This window comes from Bos javanicus, chromosome 5 (genome assembly GCF_032452875.1).
Source record: "Bos javanicus breed banteng chromosome 5, ARS-OSU_banteng_1.0, whole genome shotgun sequence".
Classification (NCBI taxonomy): domain Eukaryota; kingdom Metazoa; phylum Chordata; class Mammalia; order Artiodactyla; family Bovidae; genus Bos; species Bos javanicus.
Window position 1 is genome coordinate 70209286 of NC_083872.1, and position 19000 is coordinate 70228285.

General features: G+C 41.9%; 1 protein-coding gene across 3 annotated transcripts in view; it reads left to right on the top strand.

The window, feature by feature from the left end:
• The window catches only part of TCP11L2 (t-complex 11 like 2), a 40766-nt gene that overhangs the window by 13138 nt on the left and 8628 nt on the right, over positions 1-19000 (top strand). For all 3 annotated transcript variants that reach the window (XM_061417194.1, XM_061417193.1, XM_061417192.1), the window contains 6 exons: positions 566-701; positions 5553-5673; positions 7148-7368; positions 9449-9585; positions 16259-16446; positions 16663-16844. In XM_061417194.1, the coding sequence (XP_061273178.1) occupies positions 604-701; positions 5553-5673; positions 7148-7368; positions 9449-9585; positions 16259-16446; positions 16663-16844 (947 nt within the window). In that variant the 5' untranslated portion in view covers positions 566-603. The remainder of the gene's footprint in view (positions 1-565; positions 702-5552; positions 5674-7147; positions 7369-9448; positions 9586-16258; positions 16447-16662; positions 16845-19000) is intronic.

Genomic DNA, 19000 nt, shown 5'->3' on the forward strand with positions numbered 1-19000 from the left:
TTACTTAAATTATCTTGTTTAATCACTTCAGGACAGTCCTTCGAGCAGGTTAAGTTATGCTTCAGTGAGGTCAAATGGTAACCACCAATTAGCAAAACTTAGAATTGTGCTATATTGCATATACTTTTAGATATTATAGTTTTAAAAAATCAGTTAGTTCATATTAAATTAATGTTTAAATTAATGTTATGAATTACAGTATAAAAAGTAGTCATCAATTTCCTGTAGAGTACATGTAATAGATGCAGATAGTAGTATGTGCTGAAAAATGAAGTGATTTAATTTTTAAAAGTAACTTGTAATAGCCTATATTAATAAAAAATTTCTAAGAAACATTTGACAGTTTATTATCAATACAGTAACTGAAGCTATCAAAGGAATTAAAAAATTTTTGAAGCCGTAAGTATCAAGCATGGAAATCTACCCGCTTTAGTATTCATTCTTCTTACTTGTAAAACCTTGAAAATAATACTCTGGAGTAGCTTAAATCTTGTGTGCATCAGAACATGTCACTAGTTGGCAACTCCTGTTCCACAGCATTAACTGGTTTTTGTTTTCTTTTCAGCAACGAGCCCTCCCAGGGTTGTGACATTTGATGAAGTGATGGCTGCAGCAAGGAACTTGTCAAACATGACTCTTGCTCACGAGATAGCTGTAAATGAGAACTTTCAACTGAAACAGGATGCCCTCCCCGAGAGCAGGTAACCTGGAGGCATCTGTTGTGCATGAACTGTGCTGCAGACTCTGTGTGTGTGTGTATGTGTGTGTTCTGCAAACCCAAATATTCACACTGATTCCTAGACAGTCTCGTATAATGTCTACTGGGAGTTAACAGTACAGTAAGCCCCTACATGTGAACCTTCAAGTTGCAGACTTTCAAAGATACGAATGTGCCCCTGTATGCCAGCTGTTGGACTGTGCTACTGTACTTTTAAAGGTACAATACTGTAAGATTAAAAATGTTTTCTTTTTTGTGTGTGCTTGTTTTTTGTGTATTACTTGTGTGCAAAGTATTATAAAACTATTACAATATAGTACTCTAGTACACTATAGCCAATTGTGTGAGTTGGGTACCTAGTCTAACTTTGTTGGTGCAGGCATGCTAAGTCGCTTCAGTCATGTCTGACTCTTTGCAGTCTCATGGACTATAGCCCACCAGGCTCCTCTGTCCATGGGATTCTCCAGGCAAGAATACTGGAGCAGGCTGCCATGCGAACAAATCAGACTTATGGATGTGCTCTCAGAATGGAACTCATTCATATATAGGGGACTTACTATATTTAGTTCTCTAACAAGGTCTTTTATTTGTTTTTAAAACCATTCTTTTAGGGTATATGTCACTCACAGAGTTTTAGAATTCAGTTTATATGTCACTTCCTGAGCGAAGCTTTTCCTGACATTCCTGAGCCCACTAGATTACATGAAATCACCTTCTAAAGACTCCTGTAGCCCCCTCTCCCTCTGTTAAGGTGTCTTATAATTTTAGGCTCGATGTCTGTCTTTTCCACTGGACCCAAAGCCCTGTTAATGGAGAAACTATGTCTATATTGTTTGCTCTGTTCTTATTGCCCAGCAGAGTGCCTGACACATAGTACATGCTCAAGAAATATTTTCAGCCTGACTTATTAAAAACTGATATTCAGGTTGTAAAAGACAAATGAATGCAGCTGAGCTGCCAGAGTGATGAGTCTATCTAGAAGCCTCTGGAGGTAGGAATCACGACAGCATAGGTACCCCTGGTTAACGTCATGCCCAAGGGATCTCTAGTTAGAGCCATGTCCTTATACCCCAGCTCAGTCTTTCCAGTTTTGGTGGTTCACAAGTCCCTGGGACAAAGAGAAGAAAAGGCTTGCAGCCATGACTGCAGGCAAATAAGCTTTAGAGGCAAAATAGGCCCATGGATAACCACACTGAATCTGAAAGCTCACAGTGCCAAATATAAATCAGGAGGCATTCTCTCCATCAGTGAAGACAACATATAATATTTGATTCCATTCAGCAAGTTTTTGTTTTAAAGCAGGAAAAGAGTAAATATAGTAATTTTCCTGTTTAAAAATATGGGTCATAGTTCTCCTCCTGGGGATGTTGTTCATAATAATCATGAATACTTTTTAAGATTACTGGCCAAGGTAGGTGTATCTGTTTGGTTTTCTATGGTGACCGCATTTCACTACGATCCTTTTTACCAGCTCTGCTGCTCTACCCCCAGGCCAAGTCACCATCATCTCTGACCTGGATTCTTTCTACCCTTGCTGATTTCCCAGTCTTCATCCTTAGCTCCTGGAAGTCCATCCTCCACATACACAGTCAGCCACAGTGATCTTTCTAGAGGGTAAATCAGATTAAATCGTGGTTCTGCTTAAAACCCTTCAGTGGTTCTATCACACTTAGAATAAATATTCCAACTCTATAGTATGACTAGCAAGGCCCTCCTTCACCAACCATGCCTCTTATTCCTTCCCTTCTGCTTACTTCAGCCACACTGGCTTCTTTGCTGATCCTGCGGCATACCAGCTTGATCCTATCCCGAGGATTTTTTCTGTCTTCCTTCTTTTTTAATGTGTTTCCCATAGGTCCTTACCAGCTGCTTTCTTTTCCCCATTCGTGTCTTGGCTCTAAGGTCACTCACTGTCTTAGAGAAGCTTTCTTCTACTGCCCCATCAAATGGGCACCCTCTTCATCACTGTGGACCACATGGTCTTCCTCTGCCTTCCTCATGGCTCTGAAATTGTCTTACTCACAGTCGATGTGTTTTTTGCCTTTCTGTCTCTGCCAACATATAAGCTTTTTGAGAGCAGATTCTTTTCGAAACACCCCAGTGCCTGAAACAGGGCCTACCACATATTGAATTTTGAATAAACATTTATTGACTAATAAAAATGAATTTTTAAATTTAAAATGAGTATGATTTATGAAGTGCAGCAAAAGACAAATTGGGAATATTTGCTTTAAATTCATAAGTTGCAAATACAGACTGAATGAGGGCCCTTTAGAATCAGACAGACCTTAGGGTTTGAATCCTGGCTCTGCTGAGACTGTATCTGAGCCTCACGTTCTCTACAATACTCACTCTGAATGCATGCTCCTGGGCATGTAAGTGCCTTGCACATGGGTATTTTGATACTGTGGGAGATAGGAATTCCCCTTCTCTTCATTTTCTGCCATGGCTAGAAAATGTGAGCAAGAGAAACAGCACACAGGATCAGGACACATTACCTTTGTTTAAAAGTGAAATAGCATAGCATTAGCTGTTGATTTTTCAGATGACTCTCCACAGTGGCCAAGTTGATACTATTTTTTTTTTTCATCAAAGCATCATCCTTTATTACTTGTGATAAATGAGGAGACAGGCAATTGCTCTCAAAGCACTGTCTCCTTTACTGTTTAAAAAATGGCTGACTCTCATATTTTACCAAGTATTTTCTTAGGGAGAAACCCTTGGTAAAATAAGTCAGATTTCTGATACTGGGTAGGAATGCTTATAAATGATTTGATTGATCTCATCACTACCCACCCAAAATTAGAAATCTAAGAAGTTTGGAAAACGTAAACTCTGACATCCTTCAAGGGGCTATAAAGTTGTGTTAGCTCATTCCTGCTTGGTCCATTCAAGCCAAGTACCTGAGGCTTGTAAAGTCAAGAGCAAACATCCATTCCTGCAATGTTTGCCTTTCTAATTGTTCTTTAATTGCTTGACAGCGTTTCAGACATTGGGAATGGCATTTATGTTGAATAAATCTACTCAGGCAACTAGACTAACTTTTAACATTTAAAGTGGCTCAGTAGAGTATAGTATTTGCAGTTACAAAAACAGTTTTAAGTCATGCTTCTCAGAAAGCTAGTTTTTATATCTAACATTATTGTATATTTTAGCTATTTGAGCTTTAAAAAGAAAATTTAAGTGACATGCTTAACTGTCAAATTATCAATTCATTCACCATGCATTCAGTAAACCTTCAGTAAATACCAAGCACTACGCTAGGCATGGTCGCAGGTACCTAGAAGAAGTGGCCTCTGTCTGAGAGAGGTGCATAGCCCCGTGAGGGGTAGAAACTTGAAGTGATTACAGTTCAGGGAAATATGTGCTTTTCTAAAAGCAGTTTCAAAATGGTATAGGAGTTCAGTAGGGATGTGTATTTTAACGTGCACCTATTTTGGGGCATTGACATTGACAGGATAAAGCAAGGTGGCCACCTATTCTATTGTGAAGCTTTCCTAGGAAGGCTCCTATTTCAGCAGTGTGGTCTGGCCAACTTTAAATGGGACATCTAAGCTGGAGCTGGCAGGCATTCAAATGCATGTCTCCTTGGGGCCAATCTGTTCTGTTCCATGCCACGAAACATCCGCTATTAAGGAAAGAACAACTTGGGCACCTCATCCTAAAAACCTAGACCAGGTCTGAAGACCTGTGTAGAAGACTAGCTGTGGGAACTTCCCTGGTGGTCTGGTGGTTGAGATTCTGCTGCCAATGCAGGAGTCACAGGTTTGATTCCTGGTCTGGGAATTAACATCCCACATACTGTGCAGTGGGGCCAAAGTATTAAAAAAAAAAAAAAAAAAAAAAAGGGTGGATGGGTGAAATAAGGTATCTCCTTAGGACAGAATTTTATTTATTTTTGTTTTTGGCTGCACCAGGTGTTGCTTTTACATGGGCGTTCTCTAGTTGCCGTGCGTGGGCTTCTCATTGTGGAGCACAAGCTCTAGATGCAGGCTTCAGTAGTTGTGGCACACAAGGTCAATAGTTGTGGCTCCAGGCTTAGTTGCTCCATGGCATGTGGAATCTTCCCAGACCAGGGATCAAACCTGTGTCTGCTGCCTTCACAGGCAGATTCTTATCCACTGTGCCACCAGGGAAGTCCTAGGACAGAATTTTATGAACTTGTCGAAAGCTATAGGAAGGAAGCACTTAAAAAATTTAGGGGATAATTATGTCTGCTCAGCCAATATGGGCTCATGATGAACTTAAGGAAAGCTGCAAAAAATAACTGAGCAGAAATGGGAGGAGCTAAAACCCAGCAAAGGATGTGGTGGTCACTATTTAAATATTATTGTCATATTTTAAAAATGTTTTCATACTAATCGCCAGTCCAGGTTCGATGCAGGATATAGGATGCTTGGGGCTGGTGCACTGGGATGACCCAGAGGGATGGTACGGGGAGGGAGGTGGGAAGGGGGTTCAGGATGAGGAACACGTGTACATTCGTGGCGGATTCATGTTGATGTGTGGCAAAACCAATACAATATTGTAAAGTAATAAGCCTCCAATTAAAATAAAAAAATTTAAATTAAAAAAAAATTTAGGGGAGACACTTAAGACAGAATATTCAATGAAATAAGTATATACTATTGTACAGACCACTACTAAAAAAATTGTATTAAGACCATTCATTGAAATATGTCAAATATGTCAAAAGATTAATAATAGAATTATGAGCAGTTTTTATTCTCTGTTTTTCTGCATTTCCTAAGATTTCTACAATGTGCATATTTCTTTTATAATTAGGAAAAATAGTGCTTATGTAAAAAAAAAGTGATTCATTTCATTCCCATAGCTTGGCTGGTCGAGTGAGGCACATTGTCCATCAGGCCTTCTGGGATGTCTTGGAATCAGAACTGAATGCTGAGCCTCCCGAGTATGAACACGCCATCAAACTGTTTGAAGAAATCAGAGAGGCAAGTTGATGTTGTCTGTATTCATTAGTAATCCTCTGACTCCACCCCACCCCAGAGGCTGTTTTTCTGCTCTCTAAAGAGTATTGGAGGCTTCTTTTGAAACACTGAGCCAGTTCAATCACTGGAAGAGTTTTTGCCTGCATCTCTGAGAGGAGGATGGAGACGGGGAAACAGGCCCACGACAGGAACACAGGCCCGTGCTTAGCTGGTAAGGCGGCAGCTGTGGTACTTCAGAGCACAGAGCCCAGGTTAGATAGGTCAGCTTTAGTGATCTGCTTCTGCTTTCTCCTAAGTCTCAGTCTCCTGAGTGAGTAAAGTGAAAGTCGCTCAGTCGTGTCCGACTCTTTGCGACCCCATGAACTATACAGCCCGTGGAATTTTCTAGGCCAGAATACTGGAGTGGATAGCCTTTCCCTTCTCCAGGGGATCTTCCCAACCCAGGGATCGAACTCAGGTTTCTTGCCTTGCAGGCAGAGTCTTTACCATCTGAGACACAAGGGAAGCCGGAGTCTCCTGAGTAGTTGCAAGAATTAAACCAAATGACAGTCATAGCTAACATTTCACAAGACACTTGCTCTGTGCTAAGCACTAGAGTATTCATTTATTCCTTACCATAATGCTGTGAGGTAGTTATGCCTGTTACTATTTTATATAAAGAAACTGAGTTCCCTGACTCATCCAAGGTCACACAGCTTTGAGGGGCAGAAGGTATTTGAACTGAGGCACTCCTGCTCAGAGATCATGCTCCTAACCACATGCTGTGTGTATAAGTACAGTGTCTGCTGTGTCGTGAATAGGTTGCTCGCATAATATATAATGTGCGTGCATGCATGCTAAGTTGCTTTAGTTGTGTCCTACTCTTTACAACCTTATGGACTGTAGTCCACCAGGCTCCTCTGTCCACGAGATTATCCAGGCAAGAATGCAGAAGTGGGTTGCCATGCCTCCCTCTAGGGATCTTTCCAACTCAGGGTCGAATCCCTGTCTCTTACATTCCCTGCATTGTCAGGAGGGTTCTTCACCGCTAGTGCCATCTGGGAAGCCCATAATATATATTTCATATATAAATATACTGTATTATACTAATGGGGCCTTTGGGGGTGTTACTATTTGCCCTTCTTTAAAAGGTTCTTTTGGATCCCTGATCTGCAACTTTTTCTTTCTTTGCATGATTTCTCTGTAAACTTTTTAAAATTCTTTCAATACTATTGCTTCCCTACCAGTTATTTTCATTATGATGGTGTTAGTAACTTCCCACAGGAGGGAGCGGAAGGCTTTCATTCAGAAGATAGAGCTTTCTTTTTAGGACAGGACCCTGTCATGCTTCTCTGATCCACCACCAAGTCGGGGCAAACTTCCATGATATCCAGGGCATTCAAATACTGAGGGCAGGGAGCTTGGTCATCTAGACACTGAAATTTTAAAAATGACAGCCTTTCTTCATGTAATGATGTTGTTCATTCTCCCTGTGCAGATTCTCCTCTCTTTCCTGACTCCTGGTGGCAACAGGCTTCGCAACCAGATTTGTGAAGTTTTAGACACAGACCTCATTAGGCAGCAGGCTGAGCACAGTGCTGTTGACATCCAAGGCCTGGCCAACTACGTCATCAGTACCATGGGAAAGCTGTGCGCCCCCGTGCGAGATGACGACATCCGAGAGCTGAAGGCCACCAGCAACATCGTGGAGGTGCTGAGGTTAGTGCTGGCTGCTTGCATTTTCTTAAGATACCTTTGAGTGCATTCAGAAGGGAAATGTGGGAATTGAGGAGCACAGAATAGTAACTGGTCTCCCAAAGGAACCCTTAACCCTAGGGAAAAAACTGACTAAGCAAGGGGTCAATCATTTATTGTGTGCGTGGAACTTTCACATAGAATGAGCAAATGAGGGTGTTAGTTGGCAGTGCTGGGCCCTAGAGATGCAGTGATGAAAGGGGCAGATATGATCTCTGACCCCAGGGAGTTTACAATTTAATGGGGAGACAACCCTGAACAAGGAATTACAGTTGTGATAAAGCGCTGTGGGAGGGGAAGTAGAGAGGATTAATAGGGCCCCCAGCAGAGGCACCTAATCTCGGCAAGGATACAGGAAGCCTTGATTAGGTAGGGTATTGGGGCTGCTTTGACATGTAAACCTTGAATTCTTAGTGATTTAAATACTAAAAGTTTGTTTCTCACTCACGCCACAGTCTGAGTCAGGGATTCTTGGTCAGGCAGCCTTTCAAGCACCATACAGGGACCCAGTCTCCTTCTCTCCTTGGCTCCACCCAGGTCTTTGGAGTCCTTTACACTCAGCTGGTGAATGGGGAAGAGATCACGAGGAAGGCATGCTGCTGCTGCTTAGTCGCTCAATGTGACCCCATGAACTGTAGCCCACCAGGCTCTTCTGTCCATGGGATTTTCCAGGCAAGATTACTGGAGTGGGTAGCCATTCCTTTCTCTAGGTGATCTTCCCAACCCAAGGATTGAATCCACTGAGCCACCTGGGAAGCCCTGAGGAAGGCATATTAAATGTTTAACCACCTCGGCCCAGAAGTGACATATTCCACTGACTATGCCTAGTCCTGTGGCCCCACGTAGACTGAAGTGGTTCTAGGCAATGTGATTGCTGTGTGAAATCACATTTCCTAGCCACACATCCACACTGTAGAAAGGGAAATGGACCTTTGGTGGTTGGTTAGCTAACTCTGCTGCAGCTTCCCTAAGGAAGTGATGTATACAGTAAGATCTTAAGGACTCTAGCTGTGATCCCAGAGGAAAGAGGAGTCTACAGTACTTTTTGCCATTGAGGCAAATTCTTCTCCCTCCTTTGTGTGTGTGTGTGTGTGTGTGTGTGTGTGTGTGTGTGTGTGAATACAGCCACATAGAGCATTAAATTTCATGTAATAGTATTGGAAAGGGAAGGGGAGGAAACTGGTTTGCATATAGCAAGTTCCTTATTTTCTGACTTTGGGAAAGTTGACAATTTCTCAAGTCACACTTTCTTCATCTGTAAAATGGGTTGTAAATATCCTTAAGAGTTGTGTTCAGCTCTGGCAGGTTGAGATTCTTCAGCTGTGGAATCCTTGCTTTGAATGATCTTATTACCCATGTGTGGTAATCACATCTGTGGTGTTCATCTTGCTCATATATTGGTACCTAGTGGTTGGTACCGTCCCTGCATTTCTAATACGCTATCTCATTGACTCTTCACAACATTTCTCCAAGGTTGATCTTGTCCCTTTCTTTCACAGGTGAGGAAATTGAGGCTCAGAGAGATTGAGTAACTTGTTCCTGGCCACAGAGCTGGTCAGTTGTAAAGCTCTGATTGAACACAGGGCTGCCCAACTCTGAAATGCAGTGTTTTCCCCGGCGCTTCACTGCCCTGTCCTTTTCTTTTTCTTTTTTTCTTATTTCCTTAGGAATAGATACAGGGTATACTATATTCAGACTCCTTAAAATTTCAGGGACCTTCAAATGAAAATTCCTTCTTGAATCTTTTTTTGTCTCATTGTTAAGACTCATTGTTTATACTTCTTAGTGTCTGTCAGTCTATGGCTGAATGTAATGAATCAGTTGGAAGTATATTTGCTAAAGCAAATACTCTTGAGATCTCTGGAAGAATACATTTGGAATGCATGTGTAATGCCTTTTATGAAAAGTGTCCTTGTCAAAGTGATTGGAATTTCAAAACCATTTCGGAGATGTTTATCTTTTCCAGTCTGTAAAATAAATAATAGTTAATGAATTTCAGATGATTTTCTTGATCACCTAACTATTTTAACTCTGAAATTTTTAGACAAATATTTCATGTCCTGGACCTCATGAAAATGGACATGGTGAATTTTACAATTCGGAGTCTCAGACCACATCTTCAGCGTCAGTTGGTAGATTATGAGAGAACCAAGTTCCAAGAAATTTTAGAAGAAACTCCAAGTAAGTAAAATATGTGTGGATATATAGTGAAATGGGGTGAAATATGGCATTTTGGTTTTTGATATCTTAAATAGTAGTACTAAAGGCTTTTGGCATTTCTGTTCAACATTTTTTTGACTTCTAAAGTTAATATCACAAACTTACAGCTGTTAACTTTGACCCCAGGAACTGTGCTAAGCACTACTCTTTACGCATTAAAAAAAAAGAAAGAAACATTTATTAACCACCTGCTGTGTCCCAGATACATCTTGGGTGCTGTAGATATGACAGTGAACAAAAAATAAAGTTGCAGCTCCCAAGGAGATGGCCAAGTAGGCATGACAAAAAAACAAGCATATATGGTCGGATGTGTTATTTAGTGCTATGAATAAAAGTAGGATAAAGAAACAGACAGTAATGGGGAAGGAGTGAGGGTAAGAGGTGATTTTTTTAGGTGAGGTGGACTGAGAGGCCTCTCAGAGAAGTAACATTTGAGCAGAGTTTGCAAAGGAATGAGGAAGGGCCGTGTGAAGATGTGAGGGAAGAACATTCCAGCCAGAGAGAGCTGCAAGTACAAAGGCCTTGCAGTGGAAACTTGCTTGTGTTTTGCACAAACACAGGGCAGACAGTGTGGCTGGAGTAGAGCAGGCAGGAAAGAGTGGTTACAGTTGAGGCCAAGAAGTAGACCGAGGAAGGTCCTATAGAGCCTTGTTAGGAAATAAGAGGAATTTGGATTTCAGTCCAAATGTGATGGGGAGTCATCGGAGAGCTTGAAGAGGGAAGCAGCATCTGCTTTTTATTTTTATTTATTTATTTATTTTTGCTTTTTATTTTTAAAACACACTCTGGCTCCTGGGTAGAGAATAAATCATATGGGAGCAAGAAGGAAAACAGGGACACCAATTAGGTGGTATCACAGATGGTGGATGGTTCAAATGGTGGTGGTAGAAGATAGTGAGAAGAGATCAGGTTCTGGTTGTATTTTGAAAATGGAGTAACAAGATTTGCTGCAAGTTGGATGAGGGAAAAACGAGAGTGGAAGATGACTCTAAGCAACCCGATGAATAGTGATGCCTATTAGTAAGATGGGAGAGACCCAGGAAAGGAGGGTGGGAGACGAGATGAAGTCAGAGTTCAGTTTTGGACCTGTGAACTTTGAGATCTTGTTTGACATCAATATGTAGATACCAGGAGGGATTTAGGAATGAGATTGGAGTTTGGGGGAATGGTGAGCACTGGGAGTGTACATCTAAAGCCAAGGAACTGGATAGTAGCTGACACATATAGAATGCTTACCATATTCTAAACACTTTACCTGTTTTAACTGATTTAATCTTTATAAAAATTTTAGGAAATTACTCCCTATTTATGGATGAGGAAACTGAGACAGAGAGAGGCTCAATAACTTGCCACCATAATACAACTTGAGAGTTGTAGAGCTGGGACTCACCCAAGAAGTCTGACTCCACACTCCTGTCCACTCCATGCTCTTATCCCAGGGTCACCCTGGGTGAAATTACTTAGACAGTGAGTGTAGATATTGAGTGGGCCTGACCTGGGACTCTTGCACATCTAGAGCTTAAGAAGAGAAGAAAGATCCAACAACAGAGACTGTGTAGCCAGAGAGGGGAAGAAAGACAGGAGAGGGTGGTGTCCTGCAAAACAAGTGAAGAATGTGTTCAGGGATCAGCTGTGACAAGTGCTAAGTGGTCAAGAAAGATGAAGACCAAGGCTTTATTGTGGTATGAGACCGTATGAGGCTCCTTGGTAACTGTGATGGGAGCAGTTTCAGTGGACTAGTGGACACTAAATCCAGACCAGAAGCAGAGAGAGGAGAAAGTATGACCTCACTGAATCCTCACAATTCCTTAGTGGGGGAGGTACTGTTATTCCCTTCATTCCACAGGTGAGGAAATTGAGATGCCAGATGTTGGGCAGCTGGCAAGAGGCTAGCTCACTAGCTCCCTTGTTAGCAAACCCTTGACAGCAGCCTCTGGGCTTCACTTGCAACCACAGTCTAAGTCTGGGTTAGGTCATTCCCCCCATGCTACCTTCCCCTTGTGGACTGTGCTCTTCTGTCAGGACAGTCAATATGATAGCCTTATGAATACAGAGCCAAACACATGCCTCCTTTAAAGGGATTCCAGCAGGCTGGAGCCTGTCCAGGGAAGAGGGCAGGGGCCATTGAGGGTGACATGAGGAACAGTCAGTGAAGCTGGGCCCATAGTGCCTGGCTCAGGTGGGCCATGAGCACTGCCTGCCCTGTGGTTAGTGATTCAGGGCTTTAGTTAAGTTCTGAAGGGCAGACTAGGACCCATGGGAGGGAAGTAGCCAACAGCCAATTTAGACCTTCCTAGACCAGCTCTAGACCTTCCTAGACCAGCAGCTCCAGCTGCTCTTTTAACTTCAGAATGGACTTCCTGTCACTCATAGTAGCCCATGCTAGCTAACATTTTGTTTGCATACTTATTGTGTGCCAAGACCTTATTATGTGCCAAACACCTTACATTTATTAGCTTATTCATGCTTCACAAATCACCCTATGAGACTGTTATCACCCACTGTTTATAAAGGAAGAAATTGAGGTTAAAGTAAGAGATTGCTAGTGGGTGGAAGAGCCTGGATAACTCAGCCATGTCTCTGCCCCAAAGCATACGCATTCAACCACTATGCAAAACTGACTCTCTTCAAACAGTATACCAACTATCTTGAGGGTATTTGCAGAGAAAGTTCTAGCATTGAGTGGCAGATATGACTAGATGATGTCTAAGGATCATTCTGCAACAAAAATTCTCTTGACTTTAGGGTTACATTGTTTTGGTTTCAAAGCCAGAGAGGGATTATGGGAAATAGAAACCTACATCAACCCTGGATCTGAAACCTGAATTATTAATATGATAACCATGTTCTTAGCAGCATTTTCCTGAGACTCACTGGTTGGTTTCATTTGTGTCCCTGTGTGTTCATATACATGTGTACAAATGTCTCCATGTCTTGAGTCAAGATGGGCCTGTAATCTTGAATAAATCCCTTAATACAGGGTTGAACTACAGTTTTGTTCATCTCAAATGATTTGTTTCTCTCCTTGAAATCCAGACTTAGTCACTTGTATTTCACTCGTACCTTTCACATTGGCTTGGATATTTCCAGAGATTTAAGAATAGAATGAATCCAGCTGTGCAAATAGGTCATTATTGCCCAGCTCTAAATATGTTCCCAGAGAAATCAGGAGTCCAGGAAGCAGAGTGTATGTCAGCTGTTAATTATATCCTCAAGTCACGCTGCCAAAAGTCGGCCACTGTGCCCTGCTATCAAAATAAGAGTCTTACAGTACTGCACAGAAGTACAAAAGTGTTGGATTTTTGTGTGTACATGATTTTTATAAGATAATTATTTGGAAAATCAATATTTAGAAGTACTCTGGGTTTCCTAGTTGACTCCCCAAAAGATTCTATTTTGCCAACAGAGAGATTTTTTGTCATCTCCCTATTTAAAATACACCCAAGAAAGGCTTACGCAGTGATTGGGTATGTGTCTTAAATGTCAGCAAAATAACCACATTAGATCCAACAACTAAATTATCTGTGGAAAGAATGGCACATAACCCCCAGGCCACAAGTAATTTTTCAGATACTCAGAAAGAAGAGGTTTTATTTATTTAGATCATCTCTTATATCTGATAAAATGTTCTCAGGAACTTCATTTCATGTGATTCAAAAATCCTCATGGGACATAAATATTTTTCAAAAAATAAATGAAATTTCATTATGATTATCTTTGCCTGGCACCCAAGGCATTTGGGAAATATTTATGCAACATTTTAGAGTTGAGCAAGCTGATGCTCAGCAGCAACCTGCCCAAAGACAGAGCCATGCAGCCAAGAAATAGCAAAGCTGGGACTGGAAACCAAGTCTCCCCTGGCCAAGCCAGGAGTAAACCAAGCTGCTGCCTTCATTCTTCTCTTTGGATTTTTCAATTTTGTGTTGTATCAGCTGAGTTATATCAGAAGCAACAGAAACTCACTGGCTGATTTAGCAGAAAAGGAAGTGAATGAAAGGAGAGGGCAGTTCACAGAAAAGCTAAAACTTCCTGAGTCTACGCAAGGCCAGAAATCAGGAGGGCATCAGGAATCTGGAGAGGAAAAAACAAGGGGAATTCCCAGCTGCGTCCTCAGATGGTTAATGTGCACTTCAACATGGACCATCCTTGAACGCTGTAATCATCATTCAGAGTCCCAGGAAAGAGTCTAAGGGGTGTACGACTCAGCCAGGCCAACCCCTGGGTAGGGAGGTTGCCTGGTCCTGGTCATGGGGCCTCTAATTAACATCTGCAAAAAGCATGGAGTGAAGGAAATGATTTCTCAAAATCAGTACCAACAAAAGGAAAGGTGAGGTGTAGCCAGGCATAAAAGAGTGGATGTCACGGATAAGCAGACTACATTCTTCTAACTGAAAAGTGGAATATTTTGTGTGAATATTTTCCGGAATATTGAAAATAGGGGCCAGGCTAGCTCTCGGTCTTTGCAATTCTGAACAGGCATCATTCAGTAAACCAGGAGAATGGTGTAGAATACATGAATGGGAGTCCCTGGCATTGTCCAAACCTTTAAATAGCCCCTATTTTCAATATTCTGGAATTTCAAAAGAGTTGGACTTGACTGAGCATCTGAACACACGCTCACACACACAGAGCTGGCCTAATAAGTACAGTAGGAAGTGTTCCCTCCTCTTGCTTTCTGAAAGTTTGCAGAAAACACCTTATATCTTTTAGTTTGATTTGCATGCGCTGTGTGTATCAGGAAAAGGGAAAGATATCTCAGGTGTCAGGGACTAAATCAATTTGCCAATCTGAAGGAGACTACTTGAGTCAGTCCTTAAGCCCAAGGTTAACTCCAGAGATAGTGAATTAAAAAGGAAACCTGCCAGGTGATATAGAGAGCAGAAGCTTTTTGAGAACCTACTAAGTGACAAGTACCACTGGGAAAATGTTTGATTAGTTTCCAAAGCAAGGTACAGTACCTAGTGTATAGTGGTGCTCAGTTGCCTTTGAAGAAATTAATGGAGAGGCTTTTTTTTCATATGAAAAATCAAGTACCAATGCCTCTTAGGGTTGACCTTGCTCTTGGAGCCGCTCAGAGCAGTCGATATTCTTGCTTATGGGAGTCAAATCTCAGCAGCGTGCATGTGTGCTTAGCTGTGTCCAACTCTTTGGGACCCCTGGACTGGGGCCCGCAAGACTCCTCTGTCCATGGGATTATGCCAGCAAGAATCCTAGAGTAGGTTGCCATTTCTTCCTCCAGGGGATCTTCTCGATTCAGAGATGGAACCCATGTCTCCTGCTCTCCTGCATTGGCAGGTGGATTTTCTTTACCACTGAGCCACCTGGGAAGCCCCTGAAATCTTAGCAGATCCCTTAGAGAAAATCCTTGTTTCCCTCTAAACTCTTGCTCTTTCTGCTTTACCAATTGTACTCACACCTGGTTACATATAAGGGTCACCTGAAGCGTTTAAACACAGATGCCTGAGCCCATCTCAGGCTGATTAAATCAAAATCTCCAAGAGCTGACACCCAAAATCTTTTTTAAGTTCCCAAGGTGATTCTACCATCAGCCAGGATTGAGAACCTCTGTGCTACACTGTTGCTTTTGTTTGAGATAACTAAATGGGCTTTTAAATGTGTCAGTTGTAAATGATTACACTTGTAGTATATAAATGCTTATTACCGCCACATTGTAATTATACCCGTGATGTTTCCACTCTTTCTCTCTGTTGGATGTCTTTTAAAGACTGCAAGTCTTTTACTTCTTTATAAACAAAACTGGGAAAACCAAGAACAACATTTGCCAACTGAAGAGAAGTAAAGTTGTGAAATTCTGGGGGTGGTATAGCAAATGGAGCTGCTCATAAATTACCCCTGTTTAAGGGCTGGGTCTGATGAAGAATTTCAGGGTGACTATTCTTTATTTCATTCTCTGGGTGTTTTTTTTTTTTTTAATCTGCACCTGTGTTCAGTCTGCATTTTAAAGCAATCGACACCTTATAAATTCTACCAAATGCGTACTTTTAATAAGAAATGTAGTCTAAAGAACAATTTGTTTCTAGGCGTAAACCTTAGAACTGGGTCTGAAGTAAAAAAAAAGTGTTCATACCAGCATGTTGGGAAAGGCATAGCTCTGATCAGACACTCCAAGGGGTCTGGAACCCAAAATGTTTAATCACCACTGCTTTTAATCTAGATAACTTCTCTGCACAAGACTCAAGGTCATGTGTAAGCTGGCCTGTCTGTCCGTCTGATGCTATCTGCAGCAACTCTCTCCTCCCTTCCCCGCTTCTTTATGGACCAGCAGTACAGATTTGCTTGTAGCATCCAAATTGCCATGCTTTCCCATTATTCCGTCTCTTTGTGTGGCCTGTTCTCTTAGCCTGGAGTGACAGATCTTTCCTCTATCCACCTTGTGTCACTTACGGAGTTCTTCCTCTTAGACTCTACCGTAGACAGCCTCTCCTCCCTCCACCCTACTGCGCCTTCTAGTACTCACTGTCTTCTGCTGTAATCGCGAGCTCACATGACTGTCTGCCCATCTGGACCGTAGCTCCTGGAGGGTCGTGGCCGTCTTACCGTTCATCATGTGTGGAATGCACAAATGAAGGAGTCTATCAGCCATAGGACAAGTGTGTGGCCTTTTCCCTTGCAGGTGCTCTTAATCAAACTACAGAGTGGATAAAGGAATCTGTCCATGAAGAGTTACTTTCTCTTTCTGAGGCTACTTTAACCCCTGGAGCCGAAAACAACTCCAAGCCAAGCCTGAGCCCTACGTTGGTGCTAAATAATAGTTACTTGAAACTGTTACAGTGGGATTATCAGAAAAAAGAATTACCAGAGGTGAGTGAGTTTTTTTTCCCTTTGGCTTCCCTCAAGTTTTCAATATTCTAATTCTTAAGTTCAAACAGTGTATCAGCTGGTCTGTCTGTGTTGCATGTGGTTTAATGACCTTAACTGGAATCAGATGAAAAATGGGGGTTTGGATGTAACACTGCTGATTTTACATGTTCATGGTACTGAGCTTCCCTTTCTATTTTTAAACCTTAAATATGCTAGACACTCATGACAGATGGAGCACGTCTTCAGGAACTGACAGAAAAGCTGAATCAACTGAAAATGATTGCCTGCTTGGCCCTTATCACCAATAACATGGTGGGTGCTCTTACAGAAGGCCTACCTGAGCTTGCAGTCAGACTAAAAAGGATTTCAGCTGTTCTACTTGAAGGCATGAACAAAGAGTGAGTTCCAGCGTTTTTATCTGCTCTCCCTTGTATTCCAGCTCTGCATGTGTTTCAGAGAACATGAATAACCTTGGAAAATCTGGATGTGGTATTTAGGACCGTGCTTTAGAGAAGCTTAGCTCATGCCTTCTTTTCCTAGAGTTTCTTTTCATATCTCTGAAGGCTTAGATGTCCCTCGTTGGTAGGGAGAGGTCTTTTCCATAACAGGTGCCAGGGTGAGTGTAGTGTTTCCACTTAGGACGGATGTGTGTACAAGCTCTCCTTTGACAGTGTTGTGGAAAAAACAAACAATACCTAGAAATTCATCATGCTCAGGGTCTATCAGAGAGGCTTTCTGATTCAGTTGTTCTGACTATCATTTTTCTGCAACGAAATGTTTACCAGCCTCACAGATCCAGCCTCTGTGAAGCCTACAGAAGTACTGACATCTCTGTCCTTCAGAGATATTTTACAAGTCAGTGAAAGTTTTGTCTTTGCCACATTCATTTCTCAGTATCAAACCATCATTGAATACTAGAATCTCATTTCAATTTTGTATTATTGGGAATCCTGTCCAAGTCAGAAAATTTCTAATCCTGGCCAATGACCGGGTGTTTCCATGGGTCTCCTATGTGTCAGCTTCTCTTGCTGACTGTCCTCTCAGGTGTTTTCAGGGATTTTACACCTAATACATCCAACATCCCATCTTCCTGCTTATTATTCAGAGAGCACATGAGTGACTTGATAAAATCCTAGAATCTTAAAAGCCAAACTAGCCCAAGTGGTTTCGGCAATCCAGAGTTCTCATTTTGACCTAAAGCTCAGAGAGAATAGGATTTGCCTTGGGCTGTACACCAAGAAAAGGCCAAGCCAAAGCCCGAGCCCAAGCCTGACTGTCAAGTCCCTGCCCTTTCTACTGATCCTGGTGCTAACCTGCCAGGCTCTTTTCTTTCACATTCCAGGACCCAAGACCTGTAAGGAAAAGAAACCTGCTCTGATTTTGCAGAAACCTGCTCTTAGCATTTCCCCACACTGGTTAACCATTATTTTCTGGGAATTCTAAGTTATAAAGCCTTTAGTGAGTCCCCAAATACTGCTTAGTGTTAGCTGCTCAGTCGTGTCCAACTCTTTGCAACCCCATGGACTATAGCTCAACAGGCTCCTCTGTCCATTGAATTCTCCAGGCAAGATTACTGGGGTAGGTTGCCATTTTCTACTCCAGAAGATCTTCCTAACCAGGGACTGAACCCGCATCTCTGTGTATCTTGTATTGGCAGGCAGATTCTTTACTACTGAGCCACCTGGGAAGCCCTCCAGTACTGCCTAAGTATTCATATGAAGCACATGGCAAAATGCTTACTAAAAGGACAGGCTTTTGGATTAGACAAACCAGGGTTTAAATCCTAGCTGTGCTGCTGACTTGTAATGTACCATTGAATAAGATCCTGAGTCACTCTGAGTCTCACGGCCTCACTTGTAAGAAGAGATATAAAGATACTACCTTAGAGTTATGGCAACTTAAGATGACATTTGTAATGTACCATTTGATGACCCTGATGCTGAGAGGAATTGGGGGCAGGAGGAGAAGGGGACGACAGAGGATGAGATGGCTGGATGGCATCACTGACTCGATGGACATAAGTTTGGGTAAACTCCGGGAGTTGGTGATGGACAGGGAGGCCTGGTGTGCTACCTACCGTTCATGGGGTTGAAAGAGTCGGACTCGACTGAACTGAACTGAAGATGACTCATGTGTAGCATTTAGTGCAGGTGTGTGGCACATGGTAAGTGCTTGATAAATGTTAGCTCTTAATAACTATTTAGTTGTTAAGTCATCTTCTTTATAGTTGTTCTGCCTATCTGATTGTTTTGTTGTTTTGTCTAATTCCTCTCACCACCATCCCCCCTTCTCTTATCCTTTAATCCATTTTGCACAAAGTTGTCTTAAAGATCCTTTCTGAATAGCGAGATGCAATTTTCAATATCATTTACAATAGTGTGGACACAGCAAATGCTGCTTCCTATTATACCTTTTTCATTACCTATTAAATCACCACCACTAACTACTTTTTACATCTTTCCAGACTGTATATATTTGGAATTATTGATCAGCTACTTGAAAGTAACAGTGGGAAAGAGTCTCTTATCTTTCATCATGATAGGTCAAGAGGTTT